A 16,013-nucleotide genomic window follows, 5' to 3' on the forward strand; every position below is an offset into this window, starting at 1 on the left:
GCCCCTACCTGGCTCCTTGGAGTTCCCTGGAAGCGGTGACATGTCCCTCCCTCAGCTCCTAGGCAGAGGTGCGGCCATATAGCGCCGCGTGTTGCCTCCGCCCCAAGTGCCATAGCTCCCATTGGCTGGGAACCGTGGAGCTGGCGCTCAGGGCAGAGGCAGTGTGCGGAGCCATCTGGAGCTAAGGGAAGGACATGTCACCACTTACAGGGAGCCCCCTGAGGTAAGTGCCACCCAGAGCTTTCACGCCCTCCCGTGCCCCAATACCCAGCCCTGAGCCCCCTCCCACACCCAAATTCCTGCTGCTGCTGTGGGAGAGGGGCATGGTGGCCCAAGAGTGCCCCAGCAGCAGCTGGTGCAGCTGGCCTGGCTGCTGCTGAAGTCAGGAGGGTCCTGGAATGTCACGGAATCCATGACTTCTGTGACAAACTCGCAGTCTTACATATGGATAATTAGTTCTCAGTTCTTAATTCTACTGAGTGCAGAATGTGTAACCTTTCCATATATTACAGTTCTAAGCCCTGGAGCATCATTAGAGGTTAAGAACAACCATATATCCAGCAGTTTTAAGTTCCTTTTCTGAGCCTAGTACAATTTGGAAAGAGAAGGGTGAAATCAGAAATCATTTTAATAATATGCTTTTCAGACCATTCTTCATATCAGTGTATCCCTAAAGGCTTTACAGAATAATAATACAGACTTTACACGAGATGAAATAAGAGTGGCTAAATTACCCCATGGCTAAAAGTCTGCAATTCATTTTACAGGGTAATATAGGAATTATTGAGGTTCTTCAATAAACAGACCTGCTGCTCAGGTGTTTCCTCTGCTTCTTAGAATGGGAAAGACTCGAAGATGTTTCTTCAGTAATTCCTGTTGTGCATGGGACACACAATTATCTTCACCAATAGCTAATAACCTCTAGCCTCTATAATTAGATGGAAGATTTATATGGAGACAAATGTACCTAACTCCATTAAAGAAGAATATCAGAAATCATTAATCATCATAAAAATGTAACTAGAGCAAATCATTTCCAGACTAAGCAGAATAACTGTATGATTTCTCTATTGTGGTGTTTGATTACGTTCTACTTTATTTAAATTCTGTTAGTGGTTCTGTTCTATACCCCTACTCTCTTAACTTGTTAATTCAGCCTTTCCATCTGAACTAATGATTATTTTTTTTTAATTCTGCTGTGTGCAACCCTCTGCCATATGGAGGAATCTGACTTCAGCTCTTTGTGGTCCCTGTTTCTCAGCCTTTTGAGCTAGTAGTGAATGATTAGAGAAGGGGTGGGCAAACTTTTTGGGCCGAGGGCCACATCTGGGTGGGGAAATTGTATGCAGGGCTGGGACAGGGGGTAGGGGTGCAGGAGGGAGTGCGGGGTGTATGAGGTATATGGTGTGTAGGAAGGGGCTCAGGGCAAGGGATTGGGGCAGAGGAGGGGTGCGGGGTATATGAGAGGACTCAGGGAAGGGGGTTGGGCTGCAGGAGGGGTGTGGAGTACAGGAGGAGGCTCAGGGCAGGGGTGCAGGAGGGGTGCTGGGTGTAACGGGGCTCAGGGCAGGGGGTTGGGGTGCAGGGTATACAAGGCGACTCAGGGAAGGGGTTTGGGGTGCAGAGTGCAGTAGGGGGCTTGGGAGGGGTTCAGGGTGCAGCAGGGGGCTGAGGGTAGGGGGTTGTGCACAGGGGTGCAGGGTGCAGCAGGGAGCTCAGGGCAGGGGGTTGGGGTGCGGGATGTACGACGGGGCTCAGGGTAGGGAGTTGGGGGGCGGGGTGCAGGAGGGGTTCGAGCTCCAGCCCGGCATCTAAAGCAGCTCTGGGGTGGCAGCGGCACGCACCAGGGCCAAGGCAGGCTCCCTGTCTGCCTTCCTACCCTGTCCCCGGCCCTGCGCCACTCCAGGAAGTGCTGGGGGATGAGGGGAGGAGGGCGCCGCGTGTGCTGCCCTTGCCGTGCCTCCAGGTACCTCCCCCGAAGCTCCCATTGGCCAGGGTTCCCCATTCCTGGCCAATGGGAGCTGCAGGGGGGCAGTGCCTGAAGGCATGTGGAGCCCTCTGCACCTCCCCCTGCCCCCGCCTGAGGGCCGCTTCTGAGAGCAGCGCGGGGGCCATGGAGGGCAATCCCATGGGCCAGATCCAAAGCCCTGAGGGACCGGATCTGGCCTGCGGGCCGTAGTTTGCCCACCCCTGGACTAGAGTCTCTCTAGTGACTATGTCTGTAGGTTGAGTCGACAATATTGACTCTGCCTGAAGAGATCCAAATCTACTAAATGGAGAGTCAATGAGATATAGGAAAATTGATGCTTTTGATTTAACCAATATTCTATTCTATGTTTGTCATTTAAACAGAGTATAGTGATGCCAATGCACAAATGGGCTGAAGAGACAATCTTTTCTTTAACTTGCCATAAGTTGTCTTACACATTAAGGCTTGGAGGGGGCCTGGAGAAAAATAATGTTTTGGCTTTACATAGTTTTGCTCTGTGTGTCTCTGTTGCCCTGTACTTTAAGCAGGTGAATCCTTCCTTCCACTCAAATCTCCACATAGGAGTAGATGGCTCAAATCCAACCACAAAGATGTGAACCCATTTTACAGAAGGGAGGACAAATGTGGGGAGCCCACACAATAGTTTTCACCATTTGTGTAGCACAGTGCCATCTATCTTAGTGCACATGGGGGCTTTGGAGTATGCAGATCCACTAGCTCACCTTAAAGACTAACAAATTTATTTAAGCATGAGCTTTCGTGAGCTACAGCTCACTTCCGAAGAAGTGAGCTGTAGCACACGAAAGCTCATGCTTAAATAAATTTGTTAGTCTTTAAGGTGCCACAAGTACTCCTGTTTTTTTTGCGGATACAGACTAACACGGCTGCTACTCTGAAACTAGCTCACCTGACGATCTGGGGTGGAAAGTTCTTAGCAACTGCAGTAATGTCAAGGAAGCAGCACCACTGTGCTTTGTGGCTTGGGGGAAGCGTATTCCATGTCCCCAGCCTGTGAACCTGTTTACTAGGGCTTTGTACTGAGTCCAGAATTTGGCCCAAAAAGAATATGAAAGGACATTTTAAAACCCTAACCCTAACCCAACCTCTTGTCTATGGACCCCGCTTTGTGGTGGTTTTAGTTCTGCTTTTGTCTTAATTGCATGTGACTGAAATTAAACACATACAGTAAGTTCTTAGAAAAAATGGAGATGTTTTGTAATGGCTGTGAAGCCATTTTTGTGCCTTTTTTAAACTAATGGATCAGGAAAAGCTGTTGATCTGTTTACAGATGATTTTGTTATGTCAGTCATATGTTTTCCTGTCCACATGGGCTGAGAACGTGTGTGTGTGTGTGTGTGTGTGTGTGTGAGAGAGAGAGAGAGAGAGAACAGTCGCCAAGTGGAAAATACGTTTTTTCCTTTTACTAGACATTGATTTCCCCCCCCCCTTGTGTTTTGAGTGAACTAAAATTGCAATTCTTGTCCATAACAATGCTCTTTGTAATGTGGTGCTCTAGCTTCGCTTGTGGAATAGGTGTTAAAGGGACACTGTTAACTTAATAATCACACTTCTGTCTGAAAATTTTATACCAGCTGTTATTATGATTAACTCCTAAGATTCCTGCAGCTGAAAGAAACTGAAGGGAAAAACATCTAGGTTTTTTTGCTTCTCTTACTAGTGCATTTGAGGATACTCTGTGACCAGTGATTTTTTGCTGCTCTAACTGGTGAGCACCCAAAATTGAAGGCACTAAAAATCCTTCTGGAAACCTTGGCCTCATTTGTCAGCCATTTTCAGAGTTTCCCTTGCAAAGTCAGTCTGTCAGTTTCCTCTCTTGTTTTTGTGGGCCTTTCGCACAGTAACAGGGTGAGGGAAACTTTTACAAAAATAAAAAAATCTGATTGCAAAGCCACAAAAATTGGCAGGGCACTCTAGCAGGTCTGAGGCCTGAAAATGCTTTTTTTTTTAAATGGACTAGATTTCAAGTTGATGCTCTTCCTTTAAGAGCTGGGGTAGAGTGCAAACACTGGATTCAATCCAGCAATCCATTCCCAGGAAAAATTCCCTTTTCTTTCAAAGGGCATTTTGCCTGAGTGAGGATTGCGTAGTCAGGCCTGGTACAGGTCCAACTAAAACTGTAGCACTTAAAAAAAATTGGAAATAAAATGTTGAGTTAAAAAAAATATATTTGAACAATTTCTTACTTGTTGCCCATTGGATTTTACCTGTGGTAAGGTCCAATTTGGGATATAAAAATCACATAAGATTGGTATATGCTTCAGCACACCTAGCTTAGGGCCTAATGGTGAAAGTGAAGTTTAATACCCATGGATGCTTGTTAGGCTTGGATGGGAAACCTCTTTCTACCTCCTAGTTTTCTTAAAGGAGGTAAATTTTGATTGCAGTCCAGATGCAAAGAGAGAAGAATCTTAAGCCGTTTAGCTATTTATAGTTTGTTGAGTTTTATTTCTGGGGAGAAACAAAGTTTTAGCCAATACTGGTTTTTTGTTGGGTTAGCAAGTGTGAATGGCAGTTTTAATTGCAATTTTGCACCAACTCATCCTGTCTGAGTCTGTAACGTCAGCCCAGAGGAAATTCCAAGAATTAAGTATATCTCCTTCTCTGTGCCACTGGAGTGCTATTTCCCAAGGCACTGCATCACTTCAGTTTTGGTGTTTTGAAATAAAGTTCAAAGGTATATAAATCCATTAGTTGAATCTTGTAGTTTATTTCCATACCTGTCTGTATGCATATCTGTGCATGTAGGGAGATAGAGGAGAAAGGGACACAAATTATTCCCTCTTTTGATATTAATAAATTTAAGAGAGAAACTATCAATTTGAAGAAAAAAAACCTGTTGGAAGAGGAGACAGTTTATTAGGGTAATTGATCTAATTACAGTAATTCACTGAGGCTGAAATTCATCTCCGTCAGAGGGTCAGCACCAGGCCTATGCACTTAAGTCCCAGTTAAGTTTACAGAAGATATAAGTGGTACATAGGATTTTTGCTGGCCCTCTGCACAGGGGTGACTTTCACCCTGAGAGAATTAGTGGATGGTTTGAGCTTTTTCATTTTTATAAGTGTCCAGAAATGTTATGACTCTCAAAAGGTGTATGTATGTCATCCTTGTTTGAAAAATCCCATGTTCCTGAGCTGAAAGTTTCAATTATGTGTAGACGAGCATGATGATACCAAAATAAATACTTTTAGAAAAATCTTTGACTAGGGAATTGACAATCTATTCTCTATAATGGACTGAAATATTTCTGTGTGTCTTCTTCCAATAGGCTACTAAAGCTCATATAAAGCTCAACACAAAGAAGCTTTACCAAGCAGACGGCTATGCAGTGAAGGAGCTGTTAAAAATAACTTCTGTGCTTTACAATGCCATGAAAACCAAAGGAATGGAGACCACCTCAGTGTCTGAGGAAGAAAGCAGCAAATTCAAGTTTGATCTTGGCTCAAAAGTAAGGAAAATAGATTTTTTTTTCCTTTTGTAGTCATGGAAACCAAATCCATTTGCCTCATAAGCCTACGCACAGAATGTATGCATTAGTACGTTCTTTTCAAACTCTGCCTTCCTAAAGTTACCTGCCTTGACACATTTGGTCCCCATCTAATCCCAAGAAAAACATGGCTCATCATGGTATTGAAGTTTAGTACAGAATTGGTCATCTCTGCTTTGGAGCAGGACTGGAACAGTAGGGAGCGTGGCAGGGCAGAATTGAAGTGATTTGACATAATTGTGTTGGAGAAGCATGGAGAGTACTCACTGCAATATGGGCCTGAACCAGTGCCCATTGAAGTCAGTCGGAGTCTTTCCCTTGTATTTATTGGGCAGTGCATCAGGACCTATAGAAGCATTTAAAATAGAAATTGCTCCACAAATACCAAGGAAAAACAGAACACAGATACTCTCTGAATAGGAGAGGTCCTATCGGTGTATTTGTTCATTATGAAGGAATAATACTTTTCTTTTAAAAGTGGCAATGATTATGCTACATTAATGTGTCAGGTGATATTATAGAATTTTCTTTAAGAAACTCCTCCCTATCTTGGAGTAGCCTGTTGTGTGCCTCCTGTGTTAGTATTGTAATAATAGAGCAAATTTGTAGGCCCAAACTTGAAAAGTGAGTGAAAGTTTATAAAATGTCATGATAGCCTATAACAACAACATGTTGATGGGAAAAGGTAAACAAGTGAAAGAGACTGAATTAGTCCCCAAAAGACCTATTAATATAACTCAAGGACTATTAAAATCAGGCCTGGTAAACAAGAGAAGCATGGGATTGGAAATCAATTAACCCAGATTGGTGTGTTGCAAATTAGGCCTAATAGGTGGACAAAACGATGAGAGGATGGGCTATTCCACCTGCCACTCCCTTTTGTGGTCTCTAAAAGAAAAGACTTTGGGGGGAAAAATCAAGAAGAAGCTGTCTGCCTACAGTGAGCTTTCACTTCCCATCTCTTGGTGCCTTGTGAGCTTTACCATCATGGCTGTCACCTCCCATCTCCTGGCACCTCAGGATCTACCATAATGCTGTTGGGCCTTTGTTGGCCTGATCCTGAAAGATGTCCTGAGCAGACTGGGCCAGAGAGAGGGACCCAGATGATGTAGCCACCTCCACTGACTTTGGCTAAATCCCAAATACCGCCTGAGATGTGAGTCTTTATCACCTTCCCCCGCTTGTGTGTCCGTTTCCTTCACACCCTTATTTCTTTTCTTTCCTATCTCTCTCCTTTTGCCTACTGTTTAATAAGAATCTGGCTTAGCCAGCCAAGACTGCATGTTTTGCAGCACTATTGTGAGTCTGGTACTAAAAAAGCAGATAAAAATAGTGCCCTCAACCATCTGAGCCAGGTCTTGGAGCGGCTGATAAAACCGTGTGCTGTGTCTGGTTTTTTTCCAGCAGTGAGATTGCAAGTGAAAGTCAACACCAGAGAAGGAAAGTGCATTTTCTGTCTTTGCTGTTCTCTTTCATCTTCTGTGTGTTTGTCTTATGCCTTTTAGAAATGGGATTGGACTTCAACTACAAGAACTCAAGCTCATCTTAACGTTTTCTTTCCCCCAAAAAGGAACTATTATCGTCTTTAATAACAACAAAACACTGTTAAATGGGGTGTGTTCCTTGTGAAAGCTCCTTCTAGCTAGAAGGAAAGGGAACAAGGGACGTTCTTGAAATGAAAGCCTTACTTCATGCATTACATTTACATTTTAAATGCTTTAACCTCTTTTCGCTTCTTCTCCTTTGTATCTGCAATAAAAGGTTACAATATTTTGAACAGTGATACTAGACAGGCTGAGGTCTCTATGTACCAGACCCTAAACCTTGTTTAAACTGTTCAGTTAGTGAGAGCGTCATGTTTACACCTTTGACTCTATGTGCCCATATAGACCATCAAAATTAATACTACATAGGTGCTTTGAGAAAACGGGAAACCAAATGACACATTATTAGTATACATTACTTTAATTGTTCTTCCAACCTAGGAAACCTTCCTGTCATCTGTGTGAAAATGATCAGTTTCCAATGGGTTTGCAATAGTTACCCAATTGCCCAGGCCAGAGGAGAAATCCTAATTTTGGGGAGTTTTGCCATTGGCTTCAATGTGGCCAGATTTCATTTCAGAAATTTATACAGATTGGACATAATCCAGACCTTATTAAAGTCAGTGGAAAGACTCCTGTTGATTCCAGTGGGCTTTGGATCAGGCTTTCTAAGGGGATGTCTGCACTGCACACTTCTTTCAGTGGCACATAGTGTACATTGCCTTGTATCCCCCCAGAATGTGTATAAATAGGTGTAGCCGGTGAGGCATGGCTTAGGCAAGAATGGTGCAGACATGCCTGAAGGATGTGGGTATCTATGCGAGTACATATCCTACATGGCTCTCTGCTCACCCAAGCCATGCTTCCCCCTCTATACTGCTGTTTTTAGCCATGTAGTGTCCCGCTGCCTCCCGGATGCTGAAGCCCTTCCCCACTGTAGGGAAAGACTTTGGCAGCAGGGGGGCAGTGGAGAAAGGCTCTGCCAGCTCCCCATTGCTGGAGCCCTTTCCGCCACAGGGAAAGACTCTGGCAGGTGCGAATGGCTCCGCCAGTTCCCAGCTGCTGGAGCCTTCTCCTGCCAGAAGAAGAAACTTTGGCAGCCAGGAAAGGCTTCAGCAGCTCTTTGAAAGGGAAAGGCTCCAGCAGTGAGGGAGCAGTAGGGAAAGGCTCTGCCAGGTCCCTGATGCTGGAGCCTTTCCCCTCTGCAAAGAAAGACTCCAGCGGGGGGAAGGCTCCCCCAACTCCCTGCTGCTGGAGCCATCCCTGTGACAAGAAAGAACTCTGGCAGCAAGGAGTTGCTGAAGTTTTCCCCTGTTGTCTCCCCCCTTGCTGGAGCATTTCACTGACGTGTGTAGCTTCACACTGCTGTTTGGACGCAGCTGGCTTTTCCCTGCAATGTGTAATTACACATACCCTACGTGCTGCCGCCGGTGGTGTGTAGTGTAGATGTAGCCTAGGAGAGATTCAGGCACCATGCTGGTCACACATATGGTTTTAATTTGAAAAGGGACAAAACCTGTTACAACTTTTCTTTGTGATGGCAAAGAGACTCTTCCATTGTTTGATTTTTTTATGCTGTTCTTCTAGATTGCTGATTTGAAGGCAGCCAGGCAGCTTGCTTCAGAAATCACATCCAGAGGAGCATCTCTGTATGATTTACTTGGCAAAGAGGTGGAGTTGAGGGTAAGTCTGCTCTGCAGAAAGGGAACTCGGATTCACCATATGCTGCAAATGTAGAGAGAGAAACAAGTATGAATGAGCGATTCCAACAGCTGCAATGAATATATCAGATGTAGATTCCATGTGTGAGTGGAGTGAGGTCAGATGGGTTACCCAGCTTCTCATTGATATTATTACTTGTAATAAGCTCAAGAGAATAACGGTTTGTGTTTAGAGGTGAACTGAAATGCTTTGTAAAGAACTGCTTGAGAGCTTAAATCAGTAACAGTGTGTACATATGCTTTGTCATGTTCCTGTACCAGATGTGGACTGGCTACAGAGCTTTCTTATAGACACCAGATGTGTTCATCATAAGATTCTTTAATGCTCTGCCAGGTATGTCTCAGGTTCATTTAAATAAGGTATTTTACATGCAGTGCCACCTAATATAATACAGGTTAGCATTCCATTACATCTCCCCCTTTAAGATCTACATTCCTACCATTTGCAATATTTACATTATCACGCTGTCTTTGAGGTTCAATCTTTATCAGTCTGCTAAGAGTCTCTGAATTGTACTGGTTTCCAAATTACATCACCCAAAGCATGACAACTTGGTCATCAGGCTGTATATCGTTGCAATAACTGGTTGTGGTCAGTCCAGAATCCTTGAGTCGTCGTCTTATTCTGCATCTGCCATCTGTGGGGTTTGCTATGTTGATTGTTCTGTCTGAGGAATAAACTGTAGATGCTGATGATTTCTGTTGAACTCTCCACTGTCTGATCACATATGATTTGGGTGCTAAATTCCTTTTCTTTACAACAGCTGGAGCTGTCCATCTCTTTTCTTCAAAGGAACACAGTCACTAGGTTCTAGACCCAGCAGTTTTTACTGAGTGATGTCTGTTGTAAAAGTGTTAATAAGCTCTTTTAGCCTTTTTATCCAATTTGGCTATTCTCTTCATGACTAGCCACTTTGGAGATAGGTTCTTTTTTAAAGCTGGAACATTAGAACAGAGTCATCTTCCCACTGGGAGTTGTGCTGGACTATATCCAGTAGCTGCTATTGGTGTTGATATGTAACTCAGAAAAGCAAGGAATGGATCTTCTTCCTGTAGGATTTTGTTGGCTGTACAGCATTCTTGGCCTCTCCATTCACTTGTAGGTAATGTGGTTTGCTAGTAATATGGTCAAAATCATATTTTGTTCAGAATGACTTAAATTCCGTTGCAGTGAATTGTAGTCCCTTGTCAGTCACTTATTTTTTTGGAATACTGAAGTGAGCAAAAACAGTCCATGATGACCAGGTAATGATGTCCTGTGAATATGCATACATTTGCAGCTAGTCTCTTCCAAGGTCTGTCAGCTAGGGGTGTTGTTATGAAAGGTTCTTTGTGTTGCATTGGTCTGTTAGTTCCTTGCCAACGCCTGACTACCACACTGACTGGTTGGCCCATTCATGGCATTTAGTTAAACCTTGATGTCCTTCATGGATGACATTTAGGATTTTTCCTCTCATTTTGTTTGGAATTGTGTTGCAGTTGCCTTTAATCATGAGTCCATTTGACTCACATAATTGTCCACACACTGCACAGTAGTCTCTTGTGACTTCTTTAGTGTCCTTCAGATACTTAGGCCAGCCGCCCCTAATATAATGTAGAACTTCATGGAGTTGCATATCTGTCGAGGTTGTTTTTTGTACTGGTGTAGCCTCTTTTCTGACACTCGTCAGTATGTATCCACAGCATCCACATACACTTTAATGTCAGCTTTAAGCTCATGGGTAGTTGAGTGCGATTCTAGGGCCTCCCCCCTGCACTGAGCCAGGACAGAAACAGGAACCCTATCACACACACCTGAGAGCAGGACATGACCATTTTATTTAGCTCTCCCCACCCCTAAAGAATATTTTCACCAGCCATCTATGCCATGGAGCAAACAGAGCAGAACGTTTGGGGCAGCTGTGAGGAGGAGCAGGAGGCAAGTGGGAGAAGAAGGTGAGGAGAAGTGTCCTGGCTGCTGCTTCAATCTCTATGGACTCTGACAAAGGGAAATGAGCCCTGAAGACTTGCAGAGAGAAGAGGTATTGTTCTCCTTCTCCAGGGCCTTCTTCCACGGTCACCAACTTTTCTAGCTCTCTGAAAGGAAAAACTATGTTGAAACCCAGGAAGGGCTCCTCAACCTCTCATGGGGACTCCTGCCACCATATGTTGGTTGATAAGGGCTCTCGTAAGCCCTCCAGTACCCAGGTAAGAGTGAGAGCCCCAGAGTGTGACTCCTCAGTACCATCTGAACTGCAGCACTCAATTCCAGCACTGTTCAATCCAGAATGGACCTTGTTGGTACTGTTGAAGTTGGTACTGTCCATATCATATGTATCTCTGATGTCAGTGGCCACATGTGTGGTACCAATGATGACTGGCATGTGTGATATCAATAATGACGGCACTCCTCCTGACAGTACTGTTGATTCCTCGGGCATCCATGGCAGCCAGGGACCTACTTTGTCTGTCAGTACTGGACTCTCCCCTCCTGCAACAGGATGGTCCCTCAGTGCTGACCTCAGTACCATCCCTGTTACTGACTTTGGTGCTGGCCTCCCCTGGAAGCTTTTGCCATCTCCTACTCCTCCGTACAGGTCTGTAAAAAAAAAAAAAAAAAAAAAAAAAAAGACCTTTCTCCTTGGTTTCCAGCACCTTATGCTTATCCCTTTTGGCCCTATGGGCATCGTGAGGTATCCCTCAAACTACCAGGTCGGTTTCAGCATCCTCCTCTAGGCCCGGGTTTCCGACTCCATCATCCTTTAGGAAGGCCACTGTACTACCTCCAGCTGCCAAGCATGGCACCAGCTTGGATCCTTCAGATGAGGACTATAGGAGGAAGGGCAGCAGATACTCATTCATATATCATTTTCCTCAGTTAAAGAGACAGTGCCTGAATCATCCTCTGATAGAGGTTGTGTGATACCAGTTGGATGCTTGGTAGCCCAGAAAGTCTAGGGAAAGAATTGCTGTGAGAAATAACAAAATAGCATTTCACTGGAGGATAAAAGTATTTTCAGGAGCTGTAGTGAAGCTACAAAAATGTCTACCATTTTTCAAAGTGTCTTAAATTTCCATGAAAACATGATGCAAAACAGAGCTCATTTGTATTCCAGAAATGTAATTAAAATAAAACAAAATCTGTACACACCTCATTTCCCCACAGTATATTTGTCTAATCCCTTGGCTATGGAAACAGATTTCACAAGGCACCTGGCTAATAATGCATTGGTGACTGAGGTCAAAGGGTTAAGCTGCTTTGGTCTCCACACAACTCAGACAGCTAAAAAGTCAAGAGTATGTCAATTTTTAGGGAGAATTTTAAAAGAACACTTGGCAGTTGCTTTGAAATTGGGAATAATTTAATCGTTTTGGCCAAATCACAGCTTTTAGGATTCCATTTGGCTTCAGGGTTGGGCCCTTAATGAGGGACATATCCAAGAGCAGAGTGATGAATGTGTGAAGCGAAAATCAGGGATGAGAGAAGGTTGCACTGGAATACTCACTCATTGGGCCCATCAAGAGCTCTCTTCATTGGAAGCCTCTTTAAAAGGTGCAATTTCCAGAAGGGTGTGAATTATTATATCCTGTAGAGACCATATGTTTCCGATGGCATAATGACTCATTGCTCTAGCTGGGACTAGCCACTTTTATATAAATGCAAGGTTTCTGATCTGCACAGATATCTTACAGATTAAACTTGTTGTCCTTAAGAAATCCTGTCAGGTGAGAGATGGCCTGTGCCTCATTAGGGATAAGTTTACATCCTAAAGGCATGATGCTTTAGAGTGACAGCTCAAAGAAAACTTCCCAGTAGCACTAGAAAAACCCTTACATATTTTGTTACTAATGATTTGGGCCAGTTCTGAATTTGAGGGATACATCCAAACTAAGGAGTGCTGCTTCAGTCCAAAGTTTGGTACATAAGCGTACAGCTAGTTTTAGCCTCTTGGACATTGAATATAGCGAAACAAATATTTTTCAATTTAAAAGCTGACCTCTGTTGATACAAACTGACTTGACTAACTTTCCATTGGATTTGCTTGTTTTTGTCATTATTTCTCTTGCGGTAGTTATACACATAGATTGTTTTATGTATTTTGTACGCCAAACTGCACGGTATTCTTTGTTTTCTTTTATAAAGGTTGTGACAGTGTTTTATTTTTTAAAGGCTGCTTTGTCTGAGCATTAAAATTATATTCAAAGGCATTGAAAACAAAACACCTAGCACAATGAGGCCCTGATTTTAGTTGGAGCCTCTAGGTGCTATTGTAATACAAATAACTAATAATAATATGAATTAAAGGTGAATATGGTGTTCAAGTGATCCTTTCAGTGCAGGCTGGTGTGTTAAAGGATTTGATCCTTCTAGATTTTCTTAATCAGATTTGTAGGACACCCAGATCTACAGTCCTCACTTTGTATTTATTTTTTCATTACAAATATTTGCACTGTAAAAAAAAAAAAAGGTATTTTTAATTTACCTAATGCAAGTACTGTAGTGCAATTTCTTTGTCATGAAAGTTGAACTCACAAATGTAGATTGATGTACAAAAAATAACTGCACTCAATAATAAAACAATGTAAAACTTTAGATCCTACAAGTTCACTCAGTCCTACTTCTTGTTCAGCCAATCTCTCAGACAAACAAGGTTGTTTACATTTATGGGAGATCATGGTGCCTGCTTCTTGTTTACAATGTCATGTGAAAGTGAGAACAGGTATTCACATGGTATTATTGTAGCTGGTGTTGCAAGATCTTTACGTGCCAGATGCGCTAAAGGTTCAGATGTCCCTTCATGCTTCAACCACTCTTCCAAAGAACATGCTTCCATGCTGATGATGGGTTCTGCTTGACAGTGATCCAAAGCAGTGTGGACCAATGCATGCTCATTTTCATCATCTGAGTCAGATGCCACCAGCAGAAGGGTTTTCTTTTTTGGTGGTTCGGGTTCTGTAGTTTCCACATTGCCGTGTTGCTCTTCTAAAGCTTCTGAAAGTATGCTCCACACCTCGTCTCTCTCAGATTTTGGAAGGCACTTCAGATTCTTAAACCTTGTGTCGAGTGCTGTAGCTATTTTTAGAAATCTCACATTGGTACCTTCTTTGCATTTTGTCAAATCTGTAGTGAAACAACATGTGCTGGGTCATCATCTGAGACTGCTATAACATGAAACATATAGCAGAATGTGGATAACAGAGCAGGAGACCTACAATTCTCCCCCAAGGAGTTCATTCACAAATTTCATTAATGCATGATTTTTTAATGAGCGTCATCAGCGTGGAAGCATGTCCTCTGGCATGGTGGTTGAAGCAAGAAGGAGCATAAGAATGTTTAGCATATCTAGCATGTAAATACCTTGCAAAGCTGGCTATAAAAGTGCCATGAAAATGTCTGTTCTCACTTTCTGGTGACATTGTAAATAAGAAGCGAGCAGCATTATTTCCTGTTAATGTAAATAAACTTGTTTGTCTTAGAGATTGGCTGAACAAGAACTGAGTGGACTTGTAGGCGCTAAAGTTTTACATTGTTTTGTTTTTGAGTGCAGCTATGTACAGGGGTGGCTCTAGGCAGGGGCGGCTCTAGAAATCACGCTGCCCCAAGCAGCGCGGTGCCGTGCGCCGCCCTTCCCCGGTCCTGCGGCGGGTCCCCTCTTCCCGAGGCTCCGGTTGAGCTCCCGCAGGCATGCCTGCGGCAGGTCGACCGGAGCCCGGGACGAGCGGACCTCCCGCAGGCATGACTGCGGCGGGTGCCGTGGTCCCGCGGCTCCGGTTGACCTGCCGCAGGCATGCCTGCGGGAGGTCCAGCCGAGCCGCGGGACGAGCGCCCCCTCCGCAGTCATCCCTGCGGCAGGTTCACTCCTCCCGGGCTCCGGTCGACCTGCCGCAGGCATGCCTGCGGCAGGTCCGCCGGCCCAGCCTCCCTCCCTCCCCGGCGGCAGGGGACGCCCCCTACATTTTGCCGCCCTAGGCACCAGCTTGTTTTGCTGGTGCCTAGAGCCGCCCCTGGCTCTAGGCACCAGCAAAGCAAGCAGCTGCTTGGAGCAACCCATTTGCAGGGGCGGCAGCTAGCAGGGATCGAGCCTGGGAGCTGAGAACCAACAGGGGGCCTTGGGAGCTGTAGTTCCTTGGTTAGCTCCCTGCCTATAGAACCAGCCCTGGAGCAGGGAAAGAACTACATTTCCCAGCATTCCCTTGGCCACTACCAACAGGAAAGGGGGGGAGGGAGTATGGTAGCTGAAACCTCATGCTGCAGCTTGAGCTCACTGCTAGAGTGGGGTGGCACTGTGAATGGGGAACAAGTGTGCCTAAGGAGTAGAAGGCTTTGTCCCAGATATCCCCTTCAGAAGACATCCCCAGACTGGCTTAGGGATACTGGTGTGACCTCACCTTGCAGCCCCCAAAGCAGGAATTGGGTGGACTAAATGGACAGTGCCCTTCTCTATCTGAAGACTAGCAAGGGAGGTACGTGGATCCCACTAGAATTTAAAATGAAAAGTAAGGAAGGGGAGGCTCTACTGGACCTGGGCAGCTTTAGATACAGTACCAGGCACTTAGGAGGATTTCCACTTCTGAGCCATGGAAGCAGAAATTGACTTTTCCTTTCCAGATTTAGCTAATATTCAGAAAGGGAATCTAGCACCTGCCTTCCAGATTTGAACACCCCGAAATTCAGGAGTGCTCAAGCTCAGTTTGGGCAGCTCTTACTTCATTTCTCCCAAATCAAATATACTGATCCACTGTAATTTGCTGTAGAAAAAGTAGATAACATTGAGCAAGAAATGCTTCCCAGTGGTTTTTAGGACTGGAATTGCTATTTTCAACAGCCATTGCTTTTTTTTTTTAAGTTGTTTAAAAGGAAGACAGTGATATTGCATTGGCAAATTCCCCATAGAAACAAAGAGTGGAACAAAAGAATAATAAAGGCACCTTGATTTTTCCTCATTTATGGCGGACAGTCTTATAATATGCATCCAGATATCCTCCAATCACACAAGCTGAAAATTGTTCCACTTTACTGCAGTTCTGTAACCATATGGGAACCAATCCTGTCTGTGTTCTGTGCACATCCAAAATTCCTGCTGAATGACCCGCCCTGGGAGCAAGTCACCAGTGACCCAGGGCTGGGGCGGCAGGGGGTGCAGGTGGAGGGGGCAGAGCCCAGGGCTGGGGTGGGACACTGGTGGGGGGGAAGGAGGGTGCCCAGAGCTGGTGCAGCACGGGGTGTGTGTGAGCCCAGGCCTGGGGTGCCAGGGGTGCGGGGGAAGCCC

At 44.6% G+C, this 16,013-nt stretch overlaps 1 protein-coding gene and 1 long non-coding RNA gene across 9 annotated transcripts in view; one reads left to right on the forward strand and one right to left on the reverse strand.

Annotated features, from left to right (window-relative positions):
* CLUAP1 (clusterin associated protein 1) overlaps nt 1–16,013 on the forward strand; it is a 192,270-nt gene that overhangs the window by 10,400 nt on the left and 165,857 nt on the right. For 7 of the 8 annotated variants that reach the window (XM_039492233.1, XM_039492235.1, XM_039492230.1 and 4 more), the window contains 2 exons: nt 5,280–5,459; nt 8,630–8,725. In XM_039492233.1, coding sequence (XP_039348167.1) covers nt 5,280–5,459; nt 8,630–8,725 — 276 coding nt within the window. The remainder of the gene's footprint in view (nt 1–5,279; nt 5,460–8,629; nt 8,726–16,013) is intronic. The other variant, XM_039492236.1, reaches the window with a different exon arrangement.
* Nucleotides 8,517–16,013, reverse strand: part of LOC120373594 — a 34,486-nt gene continuing 26,989 nt past the window's right edge. The window contains exon 3 of the long non-coding RNA XR_005585602.1: nt 8,517–8,767. This is a non-coding gene — a long non-coding RNA (uncharacterized LOC120373594). The remainder of the gene's footprint in view (nt 8,768–16,013) is intronic.

The sequence above is a fragment of the Mauremys reevesii genome, linkage group 10, assembly GCF_016161935.1.
Source record: "Mauremys reevesii isolate NIE-2019 linkage group 10, ASM1616193v1, whole genome shotgun sequence".
Classification (NCBI taxonomy): Eukaryota; Metazoa; Chordata; order Testudines; family Geoemydidae; genus Mauremys; species Mauremys reevesii.